The sequence below is a fragment of the Nomascus leucogenys genome, chromosome 14, assembly GCF_006542625.1.
Source record: "Nomascus leucogenys isolate Asia chromosome 14, Asia_NLE_v1, whole genome shotgun sequence".
NCBI classification, from domain to species: Eukaryota; Metazoa; Chordata; class Mammalia; order Primates; family Hylobatidae; genus Nomascus; species Nomascus leucogenys.
Genome location: NC_044394.1, coordinates 7916306 through 7937932, shown reverse-complemented (window position 1 = coordinate 7937932; position 21627 = coordinate 7916306). Strand labels below are relative to the sequence as shown.

General features: G+C 40.4%; 1 protein-coding gene across 1 annotated transcript in view; it reads left to right on the top strand.

The window, feature by feature from the left end:
- HSF5 (heat shock transcription factor 5) overlaps nt 1-20379 on the top strand; it is a 67342-nt gene extending 46963 nt beyond the window's left edge. The window contains exon 6 of the mRNA XM_012503329.2: nt 20309-20379. Within this exon, the coding sequence (XP_012358783.1) occupies nt 20309-20379 (71 nt within the window). The remainder of the gene's footprint in view (nt 1-20308) is intronic.
- Nucleotides 20380-21627: the final 1248 nt, after the last annotated feature.

The window sequence follows — 21627 nt, the reverse complement described above, 5'->3', positions numbered from 1 at the left end:
CTCAACAAACTAGGAATGGTAGAAAATTCCTCAAACCAATAAAAGAGTATCTATAAAGTACATACAGTAAAGATCATAATGGTGAAAAGCTAAACCATTTACCCCCCAGAGACTGGGAACAAGGCAAGGATGGCCACTTTCCCTACTTGTCTTCAACACTGTACTGGAGGACCTCACCCTTGAAATAAGGTGAAAAGTTATATACATCCTGTATGTTTACAACCCTTTGACTTTGATCACATAGCCACAGCCAATTAATTTTAGGGTAGTTTTGGAAAAGAAATCTTTGGCTAGGTGACCGTGTACCCACCTAAGCATTCCACCACCATGGAAGAAGAGGTAAATGACTTCTGGGGGACAGCCTCTGCCAAATCCACTGCTTTGACTACCCAAGTATCAGAGCACAGCCATGTTAGTATACATAGAACATGCTCCTATTCTCCCCAAGAGAGACAATGCCAAAGACCCATACAATTATGGCATCCTGCTTCAAGTCAGGATCTCTGGGTATTATGAAATTCTTTTCTGTTAGATGGCTCTTCTTTGTCTTGTAACATAAAAAACAAGTTATCCATCCTCCCCCCTCACTCACACATACCCAAATTAGAGTATTAGAATAGGATATGTAACAAGTAAAACTTTCACTCAAAAAAGAGAAAAACAGGAAACATACAACAGTCGCTGTTTCACAGCATTTATCAAATCCTGCTGGACGGAAACTGCAAAGATTTTCTGCCTTGACAGTAGGATAAATTCCTTGGTTAGCCCATCAGTGAAGCCCTGCTTTTGCTTTCTGGGAGTATTTTTCTATTTGTTGTCTCCATCACCTCTGGCATTCCCTTCCAAGAGGGCTCTTCCTGGTTCACTATCCTTCATGGACTCATCTGAAGTGGTCCTCAGGGATATGCTTTTTTTGGGGGGAATGATCAAGTTTTTGTTGCCTACTTCTTTTCAAAGCCAACTTTTCTATTTGTTAATTTTTTCCATTGTTTGTTTTCTATTTCATTGATTTCTACTCTTATCTGTGTTATTTCCTTTCTCTTATCACTTTGGGTTTACTTTCTTCTTCCTTTTCTGATTTTTTAATGTGGAACTTCAGGTCACTGATTTTAGATCTTCTTTTCTAAGATTAGCATTTAAAACTATACATTTCCCTTTAAACATCGCTTCAGCTGCGTCCAGCAAAGTTTGGTGTTGTATTTCCATTATCACTCAGTTAAAAATATTTTCTTTTTCCTTGTGATTTTGTCTTTGATTCATGCATTTTTAGATTTATTCCCAGATATTTAAATAAATTTATATTTATTTCCAGATATTTGAGGTTTTCCTAGTTCTTTATTGATTTCTAATTTAATTCTGTTGTGGTCAGAGAATACATTTTGTATAATTTTGATCCTTTGTATTTATTGAGACTTGTTTCATGGCCCAGTGTATGGTCTATCTTGGTGAACATACCACTTGCACTTGAAAGTAATGTGTATTCCGCAGTTGTTAAATGTAGTGTTCTATATCTGTCAATTAGATTAAGTGTTGATTATGTTGTTCACATCTTTCCTATTCCCTGAATCCCCTATGTCTTAATTTTTTTAAACCTCTCATATTTTTTTTCCTCCACGTTTCCTTTTTGAGTTATTTCTTCTACCTTCTTGTTCACTCGTTCTCTTAGACTAGGTCTAATGTGCTGTTTGACTCATCTACTGAGTTATTAATTTGATTATTTTTCAATTCTAGGATTTCTGTTTGTCCTTTTTTTTCAGAACTTCTGGTCACATTTTTGAGTTTCTAGTTATCTGCCAAAATTTTTCAAGCTTGGAATTTGCCTCCTTAAAATAGTAAGCATGGTTGTTTTCTTGCTGGATTCTGGTAATTCCAGTATATGGAGTTTCCACAGGTCTGTTTCAGTTGTCTCATTTGTGTTGGTTCTCAACCATAGTGGCTACTCCCTCATGTAACTGGCTATTTTTGCTGTATGCTGGACATAGTATTTGAAGAACAGTATTTGAAAAATTACTTGTAAAAATAATTTAAGGCCTAGAATGACATTATCTTCCTCAAATAAGATTTGTTTCTACCAGGCAATCGGGGTCACTGGCAATTAGGGATCACCTTAATCCAGTTCAGAGCTTGAGATTTTTCTGACCACAAACTGTGCAAGGGCATGTTTCCCTGTGGTTCATCCTCTCCTGGGTGCAGCCTATTGAGATCCTAGCCATAAAAGTGGGAATCTCATCAGAAATCAACCTTTGACAAGCCCAGTCTCTGACATTTGTCCCTCTAGACCCAAAAGGCAAAGCTCAGCCTCTCAATCTCCTACAGATGGCAAATGTCACAAAGGTAAAAGTAGCCTCAAGTACCAGGCTTACCTCTCTGGATCCCCAATCTCACCTGACAGCCCAGTCGTTCTTTACTGTCTCATTACCTTTTGAGACTTTTAAAGAATATTGTTTCTATAGTCTGTCAGGTTTTTTAGTTGTCTTCAATGGGAACGCTGGTCTTAATTATCAGGCCTGACATTACCAGAAGTGGTCATATCATTTAAAAAAAAAAAATTCTTACCTCTTTACCCCTCCATTTTTCCTATTTTTTCTTTAGTCCAGTATTGGATATGCTGAGATCAACTTCCCTCTCTGTTTTTTTCTTTCAAATTTTTTATATCTTTGTCTTTTTTCTATTTTGTGGAATGTTCCTCAGATGAAACTTTCAACTATTTAATTTTAAAAATTTGGCTATTAAATTTATATTTTCCAGCCGGGCACGGTGGCTCATGCCTGTAATCCCAGCACTTTGGGAGGCCAAGGCGGGCGGATCACCTGAGGTTGGCAGTTCCAGACCAGCCTGACCAACATGGTGAAACTCCGTCTCTACTGAAAATACAGAATTAGCTGGGCATGGTGGCACATGCTTGTAATCCCAGCTACTCAGGAGGCTAAGACAGGAGAATTGCTTGAACCTGGGAGGTGGAGGTTGCAGTGAGCCGAGATCGCGACATTGCACTCTAGCCTGGGCAACAAGAGCAAAAGTCCGTCGCAAAAAAAAAAAAAAAAAAATTACAACTTCTAACAGCTCTTTTTTATTCTATTCTATAATTGTTCCTTTTTGGGGGAACTTTCTGTTCTTTTATATGGATATAATATCTTCTCATAGCTCTCTGAGGATACTAAATGGAAGGGCTGGTTTTGAAGTTGTTTTTTTTTTCCCATTGGCTTTCTTCCCTATTCAAGAATGGAGCATTAAAAAGCTTATTAGAAGCTCTGTTGACAAGATTTGTCAACTGTTGGGCTTAGCTTAATGTTAATCAGCATGTACCACCAATTTTTTTTTTTTTTTTTTTTTTTGAGGCAGGGTCTCACTCTGTTGCCTAGTCTGGCACAATCATAGCTCACTGCAGCCTTGATCTCTGGGCTAAAGTGATCCTCCCACCTCAGCCAACCTACACCCAACCCCCAAAGAAGTAGCTGGGACTACAGGCGCATGCCGCCACACCTAGCTGATTTTTTTTTACTTTTCAAAGAGATGGAGTCTCACTGTGTTGCCCAGGCTGATCTCCAACTCCTGGCCTCAAGCAATCCTCCCAACTTAGCCTCCCAAAGTGCTGGGATTACAGGTGTCAGCCACCATCCCTGGCCTAAAGGCACTTCCTAGTGCAACTTCAGGTTGGGGTATTGAAGCAGTTGGATTCATGACCCAGTTACTGAACTCTAGTCAATAAGTTGTCAACCACAGGCAGACAAATATTCCCTTCCATCTCTGTTTGCACACTAGTTACCTCTAGCCTGAGTTTATCTCTTCTTTTAGGGCTTTGCTGAATGTGTCAAGAAATAGTCAACACATTGTGATTTTTGTCAATCTTTTCCTCCATGGTTGTATATTCACTTGGCATGTGTGGTCTGACTTCCATGGTGTCACAGGTATTGATTTTACCAAATGTGTTGGCATGGATAACAAAGATCACCAACATTCTAGCTGGCTGGGTCCTAACCATGTGCTGCCTGACTGCAAAGCCGGTAGCACATATAATCATGTATCCCTTAATGACAGGAATGTATTCTGAGAATTATGTCATTAGGTAATGTTATTGTTGTATAAACATCGTGGATTGTACTTACACAAACCTTGATGGTGTCGCCTACTACATACCTAGGCTGTATGGTATAGCCTATTGTTTCTAAGCTACAAACCCTTACAGCATGTTACTGTATTGAATATTGTAAGCAATTGTAATACAGTGGTATTTGTGTATCTAAACATAGCTAAGCATAGAAATGGTACAGTAAAAATAGAGTACAATCTTACGGAATCATCATCATCTATGTGGTCTGTCATTGACCAAAATCAACCAATTATTTTTTTTTTGGCAATTTGATTGGCAAAACTTTAACTGTTGATAATATCCAGCTTTGATAAAGGTATAGAGAAAAGGAACCTTCTCTATGCTGTAATTGGAATGTAAATTTGTATAGCCCTATGAAGGACAGTTTGGCATTATTTGTAGATAACTAAAATGCTTATGAGTTTTGACTCAGGAACTCTACTCCTGGGAATCTCTCCTGTAGAAATGTGTATGTTCCCAAAGGTAGTCAAAATAAGTTTGCTATAGTGTTATTTATAATAGCAGAAATTTGGGAAAAGCATAAATGCCTAACAGTGGGGAACCAGATACATTATGACATCTACATAACAAAATACTGTGCAACCATTTAAGAAACTAAAGTAGCTTGATGTGTTGTGACCTGGAAAGGCAGTAAGTGTTCATAATGTGTTAAGCAAACGGGTAAGTTACAACACAATATGTCTAGCACAACCCCCTTTCTAGAAAGAAAGAAAAGAAAGTATATGCTGTAAAATTATAGAAAAAAGTCTGGAAATATATGATATAGCTGATAAATATAACACTAGTTATCTCTCAGAAGATAGGATGTACGGGTGCAGGGGTATGTTTAACTTCTCAATTTGTGTATGTATATATAATAGGATTATGGGAAATTTTCACCATCTGTATTCTATGTTTTTCAAATTTTAAAAAATCTAAAAATACTAAAAGTAGTTTAAATACTTGAAGTGTTCCTATAGCATGAATATAAAAGCCTTAAAGTAATAGAAATGAACAATTTCAGAGTGTTTTTAAAAAATATTTATATCCCAGATTGTAAACTGACTTTTGAGGTTTAGATATGATTGGCTCAAGATAAACTTACCCTATACCAAGAATGCCTTTCCAAGATTTCTGAGACTTTCTAGGGTTCACAGTAGCTTTTATTTTTGAGTTTCTGGTTAAATGTAATTCCAGACTTGTCCATATCTGACCTCCCAGGGCTGTTCTCATCTGTCTGTTCCATGCTATACCAGATGCAGAACTTGGCCAACTTTCTTTGACCTCTTCCTCCCTTTAAGCATTATGCTAGGCATGTGTATGTGTAGCACACTTTTATGAAGATGTCGGGAGGTAGAAAGGGTTTATATTTAGAATACCACAAAAATGGAATTAAAAGGCCCCCAGCCACTTTACAGCATCTTTCCTTGTCACTAGTCAATATGGTCCTCTGCCATGTTGCTTTCTTTCCTTGTACTAGCGCCAGACCTTCGTTTCTCTTTTGTTGTTGTTGTTGTTGGGTTTTTTTTTTTTCTGCTCTTTCCCCAGGTGCTGAATTCCTGTGTTTTACTTAGGCAAAGAAGGTTAGGTATCTCTTCTATTTTCTGATGTTTTTAAGGCCTCATTTTTCCCAACCAGAACTATCTATCAAGACATATTCCTCAACAAAGACAATTACCTCCCTGAGAGGAACTCTGGTGCCTGCTGTTAAAAAGCAATTTCCTCTCTTTACTACATGTTATGGTTATAAGTGTAACTAATAAAATAATTAGCACAGTAATTATCTTTATTAACTCTTCCTTTTTTTTTTTTTTTCTAAGTAAAGCCTTATGCTTTGGTCAGTGCAGTTAATAGACGAGTCTTGATTGATGTTGGCTTCCTGCTGTGAAACATAAGAGTTGTGAAATCTTGGCATCATTATGACACCTAATCACATTTTCATTTTATTATGGACAAGAGGAAAATGAGTTATGATTAAGCTAGAACCTCTCTGCTAAAAAAAAAAAAAAGTTAGTTTTTTAATTAAAGTGTAGGCAGAAATACAATTCATGAAGTTGCAAATGATTCCTCTCGGATAGACCTTGGCCTAACAATTGGTCTATGAAAACATGGCTATATGTAAGGTCCCATGGCATTAAGAGACCTTAACCAAAGTCAATGTGTGAGATTAATATACTGCTCATTAAAAACAGTACAGCATATGGTTAGAAAGAAAGCTTTTGGTGTTAGAAAAACCTACATTAAAACCTGGATTCTTCTCTTTACTGTGTGACCGTGGACATGTTTACCTAACTGAGCTTTGGTGTCCTCATCTGCAAAATGAGGAATATGGATTATAATGATATAAATCATAGAACTGGTTTAGTATTACCCTGGGTTACATAGTAAGTAGTCCATACATAGTAGCAATAGAATTTTAGCAATAATTACTATTATCTTTATAACATTTACTATTCTTTTTTTTTTTTTTTTGGAATGGAGTCTCGCTCTGTCGCCCAGGCTGGAGTGCAGTGGCGCGATCTTGGCTCACTACAAGCTCCGCCTCCCAGGTTCACGCCATTCTCCTGCCTCAGCCTCTCGAGTAGCTGGGACTATAGGCACCCGCATGGCTAATTTTTTATATATTTAGTAGAGACGGGGTTTCACTGTGTTAGCCAGGATGGTCTGGATCTCCTGCCCGCCTCAGCCTCCCAAAGTGCTGGGATTACAGGCATGAGCCACAGCGCCCGGCCAATATTTACTATTCTTATGTTTATTACCACTGGTTACTTTTCAGATGGCTAGTCTCTATTTATTTATTTATTTGTTTATTTATTGAGCTGGAGTCTCACTCTGTTGCCGAGGCTGGAGTGCAGTGGCGTGATCTTGACTCACTGCAACCTCCGCCTCCTGGGTTCAAGCGATTCTGATGCTTCAGCCTCCCAAATAGCTGAGACTACAGGCATGAGCCACCACATACAACTGATTTTTGTATTTTTAGTAGAGATGGGGTCTTGCCGTGTTGGCCAGGTTGGTCTTGAACTCCTGACCTCAGGTGATCCACCCACCTTGGCCTCCCAAAGTGCTGGGATTACAGGCATGAGCTACCGCACTAGTCTCACTTTAAATTCACATAGGCTGTCAGTGTTGCAGCAGTCCTATAATATTTTCTAGTCAATATATTCCCCATTCTCCAAAGCCACTCTATTGTATCCTGACCTCTCTGCTCCGTTTCCAACACTCCTCCTCTCTCTTCATTCGTGGCTGTGACCCTGTTTTGTATCTTACTGAGAAAATAGAAGCAGCTAGAATAAAGCTTTCATATCTTCCCACCAACATATCTATCAGTCTACTTCCAGTTGTAACCCTACACTCTGCCTTTCCTCCTGTTGTAACGGAAAAGGGCCAGTCCTTTCATTTGTATACAGAATCCTGTCCCCTTTGGTGTACTGACAGACTTAGGACCTACTGCTATCCCCCTTACTCTTCAATAATCACATTGTATCTTTGTTTTTGCTTTCCCCCTAAGACAGGGTCTTCCTCTGTCATCCAGGCTGGAGTGTAGTGATGTGAATACAGCTCACTGCAACCTCGACTTCCCAGCTCAAGCAATCCTTCCACCTCAGCCTCCTGAGTAACTGGGACCACAGGCTCATGCCACCATGCCCAGCTAATTTTTTAAATTTTTATAGAGACAGGGTCTTGCCATGTTGCCCAGGTTGTCTTGATTTCCTGGTCTCAAGTGATCCTCCTGCCTTGGCCTCCAAAGTGCTGGCATTATAGGAGTGAGCCACAGTGCCTGGCCACATTTTATCTTTTTTTTTTTTTCTTTGAGATGGAGTCTAGCTCTGTTGCCAGGCTGGAGTTCAGTGGCACGATCTCGACTCACTACAACCTCCGCCTCCCAGGTTCAAGCGATTCTCCTGCCTCAGCCTCTTCCCAAGTAGCTGGAATTACAGGCACGCACCGCCACACCCAGCTAATTTTTGTATTTTTAGTAGAGATGGAGTTTCACCTTGTTGGCTGGGATAGTCTCAATCTCCTCCCAAAGTGCTGGGATTATAGGCATGAGCCACCATGCCCGGCCTAACATTTTATCTTTTATGTTAGATAATTCCCATCAGCATGCAAACATGTCATCATAGGTTCTATGTTTAAAAAATCCCTTTGGGCCAGGCACAGTGGCTCACGCCTGTAATCCCAGCACTTTGGGAGGCTGAGGCAGGCGGATCACCTGAGGTCAGGAGTTCTTGACCAACCTGGCCAACATGGTGAAACCCCATCCCTACTAAAAATACAAAATTAACCAGGCGTGGTGGCATGCACCTGTAATCCCAGCTACTCGAGAGGCTGAGGCAGGAGAATCACTTGAACCTGGGAGGCGGAGGTTGCACTGAGCCAAGAACGCGCCACTGCACTTCAGCCTGGGCAACAAGAGTGAAGCTCCATCTCAAAAAAAAAAAAAAAAAAAAAATCCCTTTGACCTTTCCTTCATATCTCCATGTAGCTATTCCTCTACTTTTTCTGCTTTCCTTAGAGCAAAGCTCCTTGGAAGCATATCCTTACTTCAGCTACTCCAAGCAGATTTTTCTTTCTTCTGCTCAACTGAAACTTCATTTGTCAAGGTTTCCAATAACTGCCATGTTGCCAAATCCAGTAGCCAATTATCAGTCCCTATTTTACTTCACCTCAGCAGCATTTGAACAGATTATTTCAACCTTCCTGAAATGCTTTCTTCTGGCTTGTGGAACATCTCCCTTTCCTAGTTTTCACTGGCCAACTCTGTAGTTTCTTTTACTGAATGCTCTTCAACTTTCTTAATTTCTAAATATTGATGAACCCCAGAGCTCAATTCTTTCTCTCTCTCTATTCAATTCCTAGGTAATCTCAACCAGTCTCATGCTTTTATTATCATCTTTGTAGTGGTGTCTCCAAAATCTGTATCTTAAGTCTCAATCTTCTCTGAACCTCACTTGTATACACTACTGCCTACACTACGTCTTTGGATGTCCAGTAGGTGTCCCAAGCTTAATATATTCTACCTTTTCCCCAATTTTACTTATTTACTTATAAATAAATAGTATTGGCCAGGTGTGGTGGCTCACACCTGTAATCCCAGCACTTTAGGAGGCCAAGGCAGGCAGGTCACTTGGGCTCAAGCGAGACTAGCCTGGCCAACATGGTGAAACCCTGTCTCTACAAAAAACATGCTTGGTGGCACGTGCTTGTGGTCCCAGCTACTCAGAAGGCTGAGGTGGGAGAATCGCTTGAGCCCGGGAGCAGAGGTTGCAGTGAGCTGTGATTGTGCCACTGCACTCCAGCCTGGGAAACAGAGCAAGACCTTGTCTCAGATGAATGAATGAATGAATGAATGAATGGTATTTTTAGTCATCTGGTCAGCCACAACTCTTGGAGTCTCTCTTGACTCCCTTCTCTCACATGTTCAGTGCATCAGCAAATCTTATCAGCTCACTGTAGATGCAGATCCAGGATCTGACCATTTCTCACCTCCTTTACTTGGTGTCGCCATGCTCCAAGCTACTACTTTCTCTTGCCTAGATGACTGCAGTAGCTTCTTAAGGTTTTTCTGCTTCTACTCTTGGCCCCTACAGTCTTTTTCTGCCAGAGTGATCTCTTAAATCAGTAATTATTTTTCCGTTTAAATTTATTTAATAGTTTTCTATATATATGTAGAAGAAAATCTGCGAATCCTTACTGTGGTCTTCAAGATGCTGAATGATTTGGCTCCTGGCAACTGTTCTGACTTCATCTCCTACCACCTTCTATCTCCCTCACCTACTCCAGCCCCAGCAGTTTCTTCACTATTGTTTGAGCATACCAAGAATACTCCAGCCTTTACACTTGCTATTCTCTCTGCCTGAAATGTTTTTCACCCAGATTTTCACATGGCGTGTTCCTTCATTTCATTCTGTCCTCTGCTCAGATGCCAGCTCATCACAGAAATCTTCCTGACCATGCCATCTGAAATGGCACCCTGTTCCCCATGTCCTGCCCTCCTTCAGTCTCTTTATTCTTCTTTGTTTTTCTTCTGCAGTGACTATTACTACTTGCTATTTTTCTATAATTCCCACCCCCACTCTTTCTAGAAGGTTAGTTCTCTGAGGTTGTTTTACCCATTGTTGTATCCCCAGGACCTAGAATATTACCTGTGGCACTCCTTGTTGGATAAATAAATGAATTAGTTGCTTTTTTTCTCCATATACATTCTTATCTTACTAATGTACTTTTTTTTTTTTTTTTTTTTTTTGAGACGGAGTCTCGCTCTGTCACCCAGGCTGGAGTGCAGTGGCGCAATCTCGGCTCGCTGTAAGCTCCGCCTCCCGGGTTCACGCCATTCTCCTGCCTCAGCCTCTCCGAGTAGCTGGGACTACATGCGCCCGCCACCATGCCCGGCTAATTTTTTGTATTTTTTTTTTAGTAGAGACGGGGTTTCACTGTGGTCTTGATCTCCTGACCTCGTGATCCGCCCGCCTCGGCCTCTCAAAGTGCTGGGATTACAAGCGTGAGCCACCGCTCCCGGCCCTTACTAATGTACTTTTTAAAAATGTATGGAAAAATGCAGTCTTTTAAAAAACTGTGATAAATGCTCATAAAATTTACCATCTTAACCATTTAAAAATGTACAATTCAGTTAATGCCACTGCTACCATCAGCACCATTTCTCTCCAGAACTCTTTTCATCTTGCAAAACTGAAACTCTATACCCATTAAACAGTAAGTCTCCATTTCCGCTGTCCCCTGAATGCTGGTAGCCACCGTTCTACTTTCTGTGTCTGTGTCTATGTCTACATTTTGTCTCTATGAGCAGTCTTTTAGTTAACCACTAAGAGGTAAGGTTTGAATATTTGGGGAGTCAAACCACCCTCAGGTTTCTTTTAGCAAGTACTTACTGAATACCTGCCTTGGGCTTGGTACTGCGCTAGGTCCAATAGGGTTACACAAGTGGTGTCCTCTACAGTTCTCTTCTGCTGGAAACAAGAATTGTGTATGTTTTACAAAAGACACCATTCCAGATCTCATTACCATGCTCTGATACTGAAAACTAAGATATGTTTTGGTATGTGTATTAGTCAGGGTCTTACAGAGAGACAGAACCAATAGGATATATATGGTCATGCATGGCATAATGACATTCAGTCAATGACAGACCATATATATGGAACAGTGGTCCCGTAAGATTGTAAATAATGACATTCAGTCAATGACAGACCATATATATGGAACAGTAGTCCCATAAGATTGTAACACTGTAGTTTTACCGTACCTTTTCTATGTTTAGATACATAAATACTTACCATTGTGTTACAATTGCCTACAGTGTTCAGCGTAGTAACTTGCTGTACTGGTTTGTATCCTAAGAGCAATAGGCTATACCATATAGCCTTGGTATGTGTATTCGTCCGTTTTCACACTGCTCATAAAGACGTACCCGAAACTGGGCAATTTACAAAAGAAAGAGGTTTAATGGACTTACAGTTCCACCTGGCTGGGAGGCCTCACAATCATGGTGGAAGGTGAAAGGCACGTTTCACATGGCAACAGACAAGAGAAGAGAGCTTCTGCAGGGAAACTCCCCCTTATAAAACCATCAGGTCTCATGAGACTATTCGCTATCATCAGAACAGCACGGGAAAACCTGCCCCCATGATTCAGTTACCTCCTACCAGGTCCCTCACACAACATGTGGGAATTCAAGACGGGATTTGGGTTGAGGACAGCCAAACCATATCAGTATGTAGTAGGCTATATCATTTAGGTTTGTGTAAATATACAATGTGATATTTGTGCAGTGACAAAATCACCTGATGACACATTTTTCATAACATATCCCCATTGTTAAGTGACTCATGACTGAATATAGACATATGAGAGGAGATTTATTAGGGAAATTGGCATATACTGTTATGGAGGCTGAGAAGTCCCACACAAGCTGTCTGTAAGACGGAGACCCTGGCAGTGTAGCTCAGTCCAAGTGTAAAGGCCTCAGAACCAGGGAAACCAATGGTGTAACTTGTCCAAGACTAGAGCCTGAGAGCCCAGGGGGCTCGTGGTGTGAGTCCCAGAGTACAAAGGCTGGGGAATCTAGAGTTTTAATGTGCAAGGACAGGAGAGGAAGAGTGTACCCCAGCTGCAGCACACACTTGCCTTTTCTCCATTTTTGTTCTCTCTGCACCCCTGGCTGACTGGATGGTGCCTACCCCTGTTGAGAGCAGATCTTCCCCACCTAGTCCACTCAGACTCACATGCTAATCTCCTGTAGAAACACAGAGACATATCCAGAGATAATGCTTTACCAGGCCAGGTACAGTGGCTCACACCTGTAATCCTAGTACTTTGGGAGGCTGAGGTGGGTAGATAATCTGAGGTCAGGAGTTCGAGACTAGCCTGGCCAACATGGCAAAACCCCATCTACTAAAAATACAAAAATGAGCCAGGCGTGGTGGTGGGCACCTGTAATCCCAGCTACTTGGGAGGCTGAGGCAGGAGAATTGCTTGAACCTGGGAGGCAGAGGTTGCAGTGAGCCGAGATTGCGCCACTGTGCTCCAGTCTGGGAGACAGAGTGAGTGAGACTCTGTCTGAAAAAACAAAACAAAACAAAACAAAAACAGTGAAAAAAACAAAGATAATGCTCTACCAGATTTCTAGGTATTTCTTAATCCAAAGAGGTTGACAAAGTCAACCATAACTATGAATTTTGTGTTTTATAGCCATTTCCTGCTTTCCCCTTCTTTTTATCTGGTCATTTCAAATTGACAGGAAAATATACCTTTTTTTTTTAAGGTAAAATTAACATAGAATGAAACATTTAAGTTTTATTTTATTTTTTTTTTGATGGAGTCTTGCTTTGTCGCCCAGGCTGGAGTGCAGTGGTGCGATCTCGGCTCACTGCAACCTCTGCCTCCCGGGCTCAAGTGATTCTCCTGCCTCAGCCTCCCAAGCAGCTGGGATTACAGGCGCCTGCCACCATGCCCGGCTGATTTTGTATTTTTAGTAGAGATCGGGTTTCACCATGTTGGCCAGGCTGGTCTCAAACTCCTGACTTCAGGCGATCCACCCACTTTGGCCTCCCCAAAGTGCTGGGATTACAGGTCTGAGCCACCACGCCTGGCCAAACATTTAATTTTTTAGTTTTTATTTTTTTAGACAGGGTCTTGCTCTGTCCCCCAAGCTGGGGTGCAGTGGTGTGATCTTGGCTCACTGCAACCTCTGCCTCCTGGGCTCAAGCAATCCTTCTGCCTCAGCCTTCTGAGCATCTGGGACTACAGGCATGGGCCACCATGCCTCGCTATAAGTTAAACATTTTAAAGTGTACGATTAAGTGGCATATAGTACATTCATAATGGTATACAACCTCCACCTCTATTTAGTTTCAAAACATTTTCAGCACCCCAAAAGAAAAACTCATAACCATTAAACAGTTATTCCATATTCCCGCCTTTCCCTAGCCCCTGGCAACTACCAATCTGTTTTCTGTCTCTATGGATTTACTTATTCTGAATGTTTTATATAAATGAAATAATGCAATATGTGTGTGACATTTATGTCTAACTTATTTTACTAAGCATAATGTTTTTTAAGGTTCATCCACATTGTAGCATGTAAATCAGAACTTCATTTCTTGTTATGGCTGAATAATGTTATGTTATATGTATATACCACAATTTGTTTATCCATTTATTAACTGATGGACGTTTGGGCTGTTTCTATCTTTCACCTATTGTGAATAGTGCTATGAACATGCGTATACAAGTTTGAGTAACTGTTTTCGGTTCTTCGGGGTGTATACCTAGGAGTAGAATTGCCGGGTCATATGGTAATTCCATGTTTAACTTTTTGAGGAACTGTTAAACTATTTTCCATAATGGCTGAACTGTTTTACGTTTCTGCCAGCAATGCACAAGGGTTCCAGTTTCTCTACATCCTCGCTAGCACTTGGTATTTTCCTTTTTAAAAAATTATTATTAGAGTCATCCTTGTGTTGTGAGGTGTACTTCGTTGTGGTTTTTTATTTTTTTTTGAGATGGAGTCTCACTCTGTCGCCCAGGCTGGAGTGCAGTGGCGCAATCTCGGCTCACTGCAAGCTCCGCCTCCCGGGTTCACGCCATTCTCCTGCCTCAGCCTCCCGAGTAGCTGGGACTACAGGCGCCCGCCACCACGCCCGGCTAATTTGTTGTATTTTTAGTAGACACAGGGTTTCACTGTGTTAGCCAGGATGGTCTCGATCTCCTGACCTCGTGATCTGCCCACCTCGGCCTCCCAAAGTGTTGGGATTACAGGTGTGAGCCACCGTGCCCGGCCTTCATTGTGGTTTTGATTTGCATTTCCCTAATGACTAATCCTTTCATGTGCTCGTTGGCCATTTTTATATCTTCTTTGGAGAAAATATATTGTTTTGAGAACTATAATAACAATATTCAACTTGATGAAATCTTTTTCCTGTTTTCCTTAAATTTATCTTAATTGTACCCATAGTGTGTGCTATTAGAAGAGGAGTTAGTAAACTAAGTCCTGCAAATCAAATCTGGTTTGCTGACAGTTTTTATATGGCCTACATGCTAAGCATGGTTTTTACATTTTTTAATTGTTGGAGGAAAAAATCAAAAGAATATTTCATGATACATGACAATTATATGAAATTCAGATTTCAATGTCCGTAAAGTTTTATTGGAACACACAGTCACACCCCTGCATTTATGTGTTGTCTTTGACTGCTGTCGTGCTACAATAGCAGAACTGAGCAATTGCCATAGGGACCATATGGGCCATAAAGCCTAAAATATTTATTATCTGGCTCTTTACAGGAAAAACTTTGCCAACCCTGTATTAGATGTTCTTGTTCCTTGTTCTTAGCTCCTGATATTTTTGCAGCCCTGATCATTGATGGGCAGAGAAGCCCTTAAGAGAGTGAGGAGGCACCCCTTGTGGGGAGAGCTCAAAATGGAATAGCATTCAGTTTAGTTCTCGTAGATGACCAAATGTTTTTTATCTTGATAGATACTAAATTCCAAGGTTAAAATATTAATGATAGGAACCAAATAAAAAATTTCTAAAATATCATTTAAATTTCATCTGTTATCATTAAGAGTATCTCCCATCAATAATGTTCCAACTCTTAAAATACATTATTTATGATGAATATAAGAGAATCTCATGAAATCCTCCTCTAAAGACTCCTTTGGCCCCAAATTCTGAAATGCTATAATTCTAACATTAACTGTTGGAATATCATTATGTTGCTCAATATCACATTGAACAGGAGCATCTTATATTCCAGAACTTATCAGTGCCCTTCTGTAACTAAATTATAAAAATTTAAAAACTAAATTAAAATTTTCTTTAACCTGTGTAAGAAGGGACATCTTCTCACACTTGAAGCTTTATTTGACATTTTTGTTTTAATTTTATTTTATTTTAAGATAGTGTCTCACTCTGCTGCCTAGTCTGAGTGCAGTGGTGTGATCAGCTCACTGCAGCCTTGACCTCCTGGGCTCAAGCTATCCTCCCGCCTCAGCCTCCTGAGTAGCTGGGACTATAGGCGCATGCCACCACACTCAGCTAATTTATTTTTGTATTTTTTTTTTTTTGTAGAGACAGGGTTTCACCATGTTGCCTAGGCTGGTCTTGAACTCCTGGATGCAAGCGATCCACCCTCCTCAGCCTCCCAAAGTGCTAGGATTTATAGGCATGAGCCACCGCACCTGGCCAACATCTTTTTTTCATAAGAGACTTCCAATTGATTAGGTGTCCAAATTGTAGTGATTTCAGTGATGTGTATTTTGTTAGGGAGGAGGTTGTTCATTACAGCCACTGGCATGCTTTGTGTAGCTCTTTTGAGTACATGCTGACTTAAGGAAATACCTTTTAAATAAAAAATACCAAGAGGTAAAGAATATTAAACTGAATCATGCTCTTCTGATTTCTGCAATGGTATTACCCTAAACCAAATGTACCCAAATATTAATCTTATTGTGGAAACTACACTCTGGTAGGATGTTTAGTTTTACAGTCAAAGGAAACTGAATGTTTAAGCAAAGTTCAATTCATTCCTGAAGAAAATACTTCCCATTTTATAGCTGTTGGATTATGGATGAGATTTCATTAAGGTAATAGCCCCAAAACCCTAGAGGATGCTCTTGGTAGGAATGATCATTCTCAAACAAGTAGATGCAATGCTCTTGTCTCTTGGGGCCTTTCATCTCCCAAGCCTGTGATTCCCAAATACTTATCTTCTCTGATGAATATGCAAGTTTATCTTTTGAGTGAAGGCATATAAACCTCTAGGAACACCAAGCTAGTCTATGTCTTTTTGTATTTTTATTGATTTCTGTACTCCTTAGCTCCTTGATTGGCAACTTCGTTAATGAAGGAAGCTTGCTTTAATAAAATTATGTTTAGATGCTTGTTATTAGAAGCTGTGTGCCAAATGCTACTCTAAAGCCCAATTATTAAAATTCAGTGGGTTTGTTACTACTGTTCTTCAGTCTGCCTCCCCATTTGAGATCTGTAGTTGCTTTAACAGTCATTTCCTTTGTCCTTATCAATAATTACTACTCTGCTTTCAAAGTAGGGTTACAACTGAGTCTATTCATATTCCAAAATCTTATTTTAGTATTTTCTACCACCATATGGCCTGTCCTTTATGGAGCTGGTATGTCTCTATAGGTTTAGAAAATGATCATAGTTAGGTGTTATTCTTTTTGGCCAGCTTTCAAAAATCCTGATGCCTAGGTTGCATTCCACATGAATTAAATTAAATTAAAATGTCTGAGGGTGGAAGGGGCCCCAAGCATCAGTAGTTTTTAAAAAGTCCCAGGTGATTCCAATATGCAGCAAGGTTTGGAAACCATTGGCTTTACTCATTGGCCAAATGGCTTAGAGGCTCTTCCTCCTAGTTATCTACTCACTACCCAGGATTAATTACATGACCTTAATGCATTTAGCTACTTGAAAAAGAGATGTTATGTAAATGTATCACTGTTATCATTGTTATCGTTATTTTGTAAACTTCAGAGAAGCCATTTTATGGTAAAATGTGCGTAACATAAAAGTTACGATTTTAACCTGTTTTTTTTTTTGTTTTTTTTTTTGAGATAGGGGTCTTACTATGTTGCCCAGGCTGGAGTGCAGTGGCTATTCACAGATGCGATCATAGCACACTGCAGTCTCAAGTAATTCTGCTTCAGCCTCCCGAGTATCTAGGACTACAGGCATGCATCACCATACCTGGCACATTGTATTTTTTTTTTTTTTTGAGGTGGAGTTTCACTCTTGTTGCCCAGGCTGGAGTGCAGTGATGCAATCTCGGCTCACTGCAACCTCTGCCTCCCAGATTCAAGCGATTCTCCGATTCTCCTGCCTCAGCCTCCCGAGTAGCTGGGATTACAGGCATGTGCCACCACGCCCAGCTAATTTTGTATTTTTAGTAGAGATGGGGTTTCACCATGTTGGTCAGGCTGGTCTCGAACTCCTGACCTCGGGTGATTTGCCTGCCTCAGTCTCCCAAAATGCTGGGATTACAGGCGTGAGCCACCGCACCCGGCCTCATTGTAACCATTTTTAAGTATACAGTCCAGTGGCATGAAATACATTCACATTTGTGCAACCATCACTACCATTCATCTACAGAACTCCTTTCATCTTCCCAAACTGAAACTCTGTACCTATTAAACAACAGCCCTTGGCACCTACCATTCTATTTTTTGTCTCTGAATTTGACTATTCCAGCTACCTCATATAAATGGAATCATATAGTATTTGTCTTTTGTCTTTTTGTGGTTAGTTTATTTCATTTATCCTAATACCTATTGTTGTAGCATGTGCCGGAATTTCCTCCATTTTTTTGTTTGTTTGTTTGTTTTTTTGAGACAGGGTTTTGCCCTGTCATCCACACTGGAGTGCAGTAGTGCCATCATAGCTCACTGCAGCCTTGAACTCCTGGGCTCAAGCAATCCTTCTGCCTCAGCCTTCTGAGTAGCTGGGGCTACAGGCATGTGCCACCACTCTTGGCTTTCTTCCTCTTTTTTTTTTTTTTTTTGAGACGGAGTCTCGCCCTGTCGCCCAGGCTGGAGTGCAGTGGCGCCATCTCGGCTCACTGCAACCTCCACCTCCTGGGTTCAAGCAATTCTCCTGCCTCAGCCTCCCCGGTGGCTGGGACTACAGGCGCCCGCCACCACGCCCGGCTAGTTTTTTGTATTTTTAGTAGAGACAGGGTTTCACCGTATTAGCCAGGATGGTCTTGATCTCCTGACCTTGTGATCTGCCTGCCTCGGCCTCCCAAAGTGCTGGGATTACAGGCATGAGTCACCGCTCCTGGTCTCGCTTTATTCCTTTTTAAGGCTAAATAACATTCCACTATATGTGTATACCACATTTTGTTTATCCATTCATCTGTTGATGGATACTAGGATTTCTTCTCCCTTTTGCCTATTGTCAATAATAGTGCTGATTATACTGCTATGATCATGGGTGTATGAGAAACGCATTTTAAGTGATAAACTGATACTCTTCTTCCACAAAATGCTTATGTGGATAAATTACTTGTTCTATACGGCTAGGTTGTAGTTCACCAGCTGAGTAAGCACCTGCCCCTGGTGACTAGTCTGTCTTTAACAAAATATGGCAAAAATTAGGTACCATTTCAAATGCTTTCTAGATTTTCTACCAAGTGGTAGTAGAATTCCATTTTATTTGAATCAGCTATCCTGCTTGGGCTATGGATCAATCCTGTAGAGGCTGTGTTCCAAAAATGTAGCAACAAAAGTCTTTGTATGTTGAGAATGAAATAAAGGGTTTGTGCTGTATACTTTAATTCACAAATGCTAAGGCAAAGTTGTAAACTTCAAAACCAACCTAAAAATGCTCCCTGGGCCGGGTGCAGTGGCTCACGCCTGTAATCCTAGCACTTTGGGAGGCTGAGGCAGGCAGATCACGAGGTCAGGAGTTCGAGACCAGTCTGGCCAACATAGTGAAACCCCATCTCTACTAAAGATATAAAAAATTAGCCAGGTATGGTGGTGTGCACCTGTAATCCCAGCTACTTGGGAGGCTGAGGCAGGAGAATCGCATGAACCCGGGAGGTGGAGGTTGCTATGAGCTGAGATTGCACTCCAGCCTGGGTGACAGTGTGAGACTCTGTCTCAAAAAAAAAAAAAAAAAAAAAAAAGCTCCCTGGTCATGTTGCTCTAGAAATTGTAAGCTCATTAGGTTGAAACTAGAAGCCACGTTAAGATCCTTTTATTGCTGCCTGTGTTCCTCTGATAGACGTTTTAGCTCAACTTCTACACATGGTCTTAGCTTTTTTGTATTACAGAACCTAGTACCTAATTTGCATTTTTACTTCTTTTATTCTTAATGAACCACTGTGTGAGGACATGCTTTCTTTTTTATGGACAGTTCAGCTAGGTGTTTTTACAAGAATTCAGCTCTGTTAGTCAATAAGTGGGAATTTTATAGAGTCAATCAACTTTGGAAAAATGGTGATTACTTATTTTAACATTGTTTTTTCTGAAGGCATTGCCTTTTCATGTTCCCACAACCCACCCACCTAGTCTTACAGCATGAAGGAAATGAATTTTTATTTGTATGTGTATATTCACTTTGATCCCTTTGACATTTTTCCTTACTTTTTCACTTACAATAAAAGGCAATTGAAGGCCGGGCGCCGTGGCTCACGCCTGTTATCCCAGCACTTTGGGAGGCCAAGGCGGGTGGATCACTTGAGGTTAGGAGTTCGAGACCAGCCTGGCCAACATGGTGAAACCCCGTCTCCACTAAAAATATAAAAATTAGCCGTGCGTGGTGGTGCATGCCTGTAATCCTAGCTACTTGGGAGGCTGAGGCAAGATAATCACTTGAACCCAGGAGGCAGAGGTTGCAGTGAGCCGAGATTGTGCCACCGTACTCCAGCCTGGATGACAAGAGCAAAACTCCGTCTCAAAAAAAAAAAAAAAAAGGCAACTGAGGTGAAAAGAGCCTTGGCCATACTACTGAAAAGGAGAGACACTAAAATTTGTTGATTTCTTTGGGTTAACAACTGGGCTGCATCAGTGTGCTTTAGAGTTATAGGAATATCCCGAAATTGAGAATCCGATGGGACTATATAATTTTAGAGCCAGTTCTACAGGTGAGACATAGACAGCTTGTTCTGCTTGTCTGAAAACTTGTCTATAGAACTCTACAGAGAGGCTAAGAGGGAGTAAACTATCCTTTCTTTCTAGATCTTCATTTGCTGGTGGACGTGGCCTGCAAGCAGAAGCACTTTCCAAAGGAGGAAGAATTAAAAGAGTGAGGAATGGATGACAAATGTGACATTGTGCACTAGCTGTAGCTAGAGGCAGACTAGCCTTGCACATGACAAACTGTTGGGATTTTTTCAGTTCTGTTAAGGAAAAGTATTTTTTGTTTCGTTAATTGAGAATTTTGTTAATTGAGAATTGGGAATTTGTATGTACTACAGTTGTTCAGTTCAGATTATCTGCCTTGACAAACTACTGAACATCTAGCAGCCATGTTTTTTGGCTGCCCAGATCCCTTTTAAATGAAAAGTTCTGACCTTCTGTTATAGTCAAGGAGCATCTAAAAACTGCTCCATCTATGGTACTAAGAATAATCTGTGTGTGTGCTGATTTGTCGTCTTGCCACTCAAACTGTAGTCAGCACAACTTTAGTGGGGAATTCAGTCTCTCTAATTCAAGTCACAGTGTGATCCTTCTAGAGGAGATCGTGTGAGAAACAAAGGCATGTGAGGTCACCAGCATCACAGGTCTAAATGCATAAGGAATTCCAGGGAAGAAACTCTGGAGAAGAGCTAATTTTCTAAGTGATTAACCAGGAAATTCTCTTACTTCCTAACCCAGCATTCTGTTTTAAGAGCAAGGCATCTGGACTTGGACCATCTATCACACTTAACACCCCCTGATTCTTTTATATTAATGGAAGCATTCTTCTATTTTCATATCTTTCTTTAATTTTAATGATACATTATCATAAATGGTAAAAAGGTTTTATTAATATATCACTTATTTAAATGTCTTTAAAGAAAGTATTTAACTTGTTTAACATAATTGTATTTATAAATGCTGATAGATTTAAAGGTTTTAAAGGTTTATATTTTTATTATTGTAGGATAGAAGGATAAAGGATGCATGTGTAGTATTTTTATTTTGAAGGGAAAATGTACAATGTGTGAACAAAAACATTAAGAGATTTAATATATCATTTTCTTATTTTAGATTTTTACATTCAATAAGCATAAATTTTCATCTATATAAGGTATTGTGTGCAAATTTGGGAAAAAAATGAATAGCAGCCATTTAGCAGAAGCTATGCCTCTGATTTTTAAAGAATGGTTTCTATCTGGTTTAAGCTTCTGAGAGAATTTTGGATAGTGGGATAGATGGTAACATTTTTTTCTTATCCCTGTTATAGGATTCTAGATTTGTGCAGTAGGATTGTGGGAGACAATTGTGCAGTAGGATTTAGGAGAGATATCCTTCTGTGTTTTAGCAGAGAAGGGTATCTTGGATGTCTGGTTTCT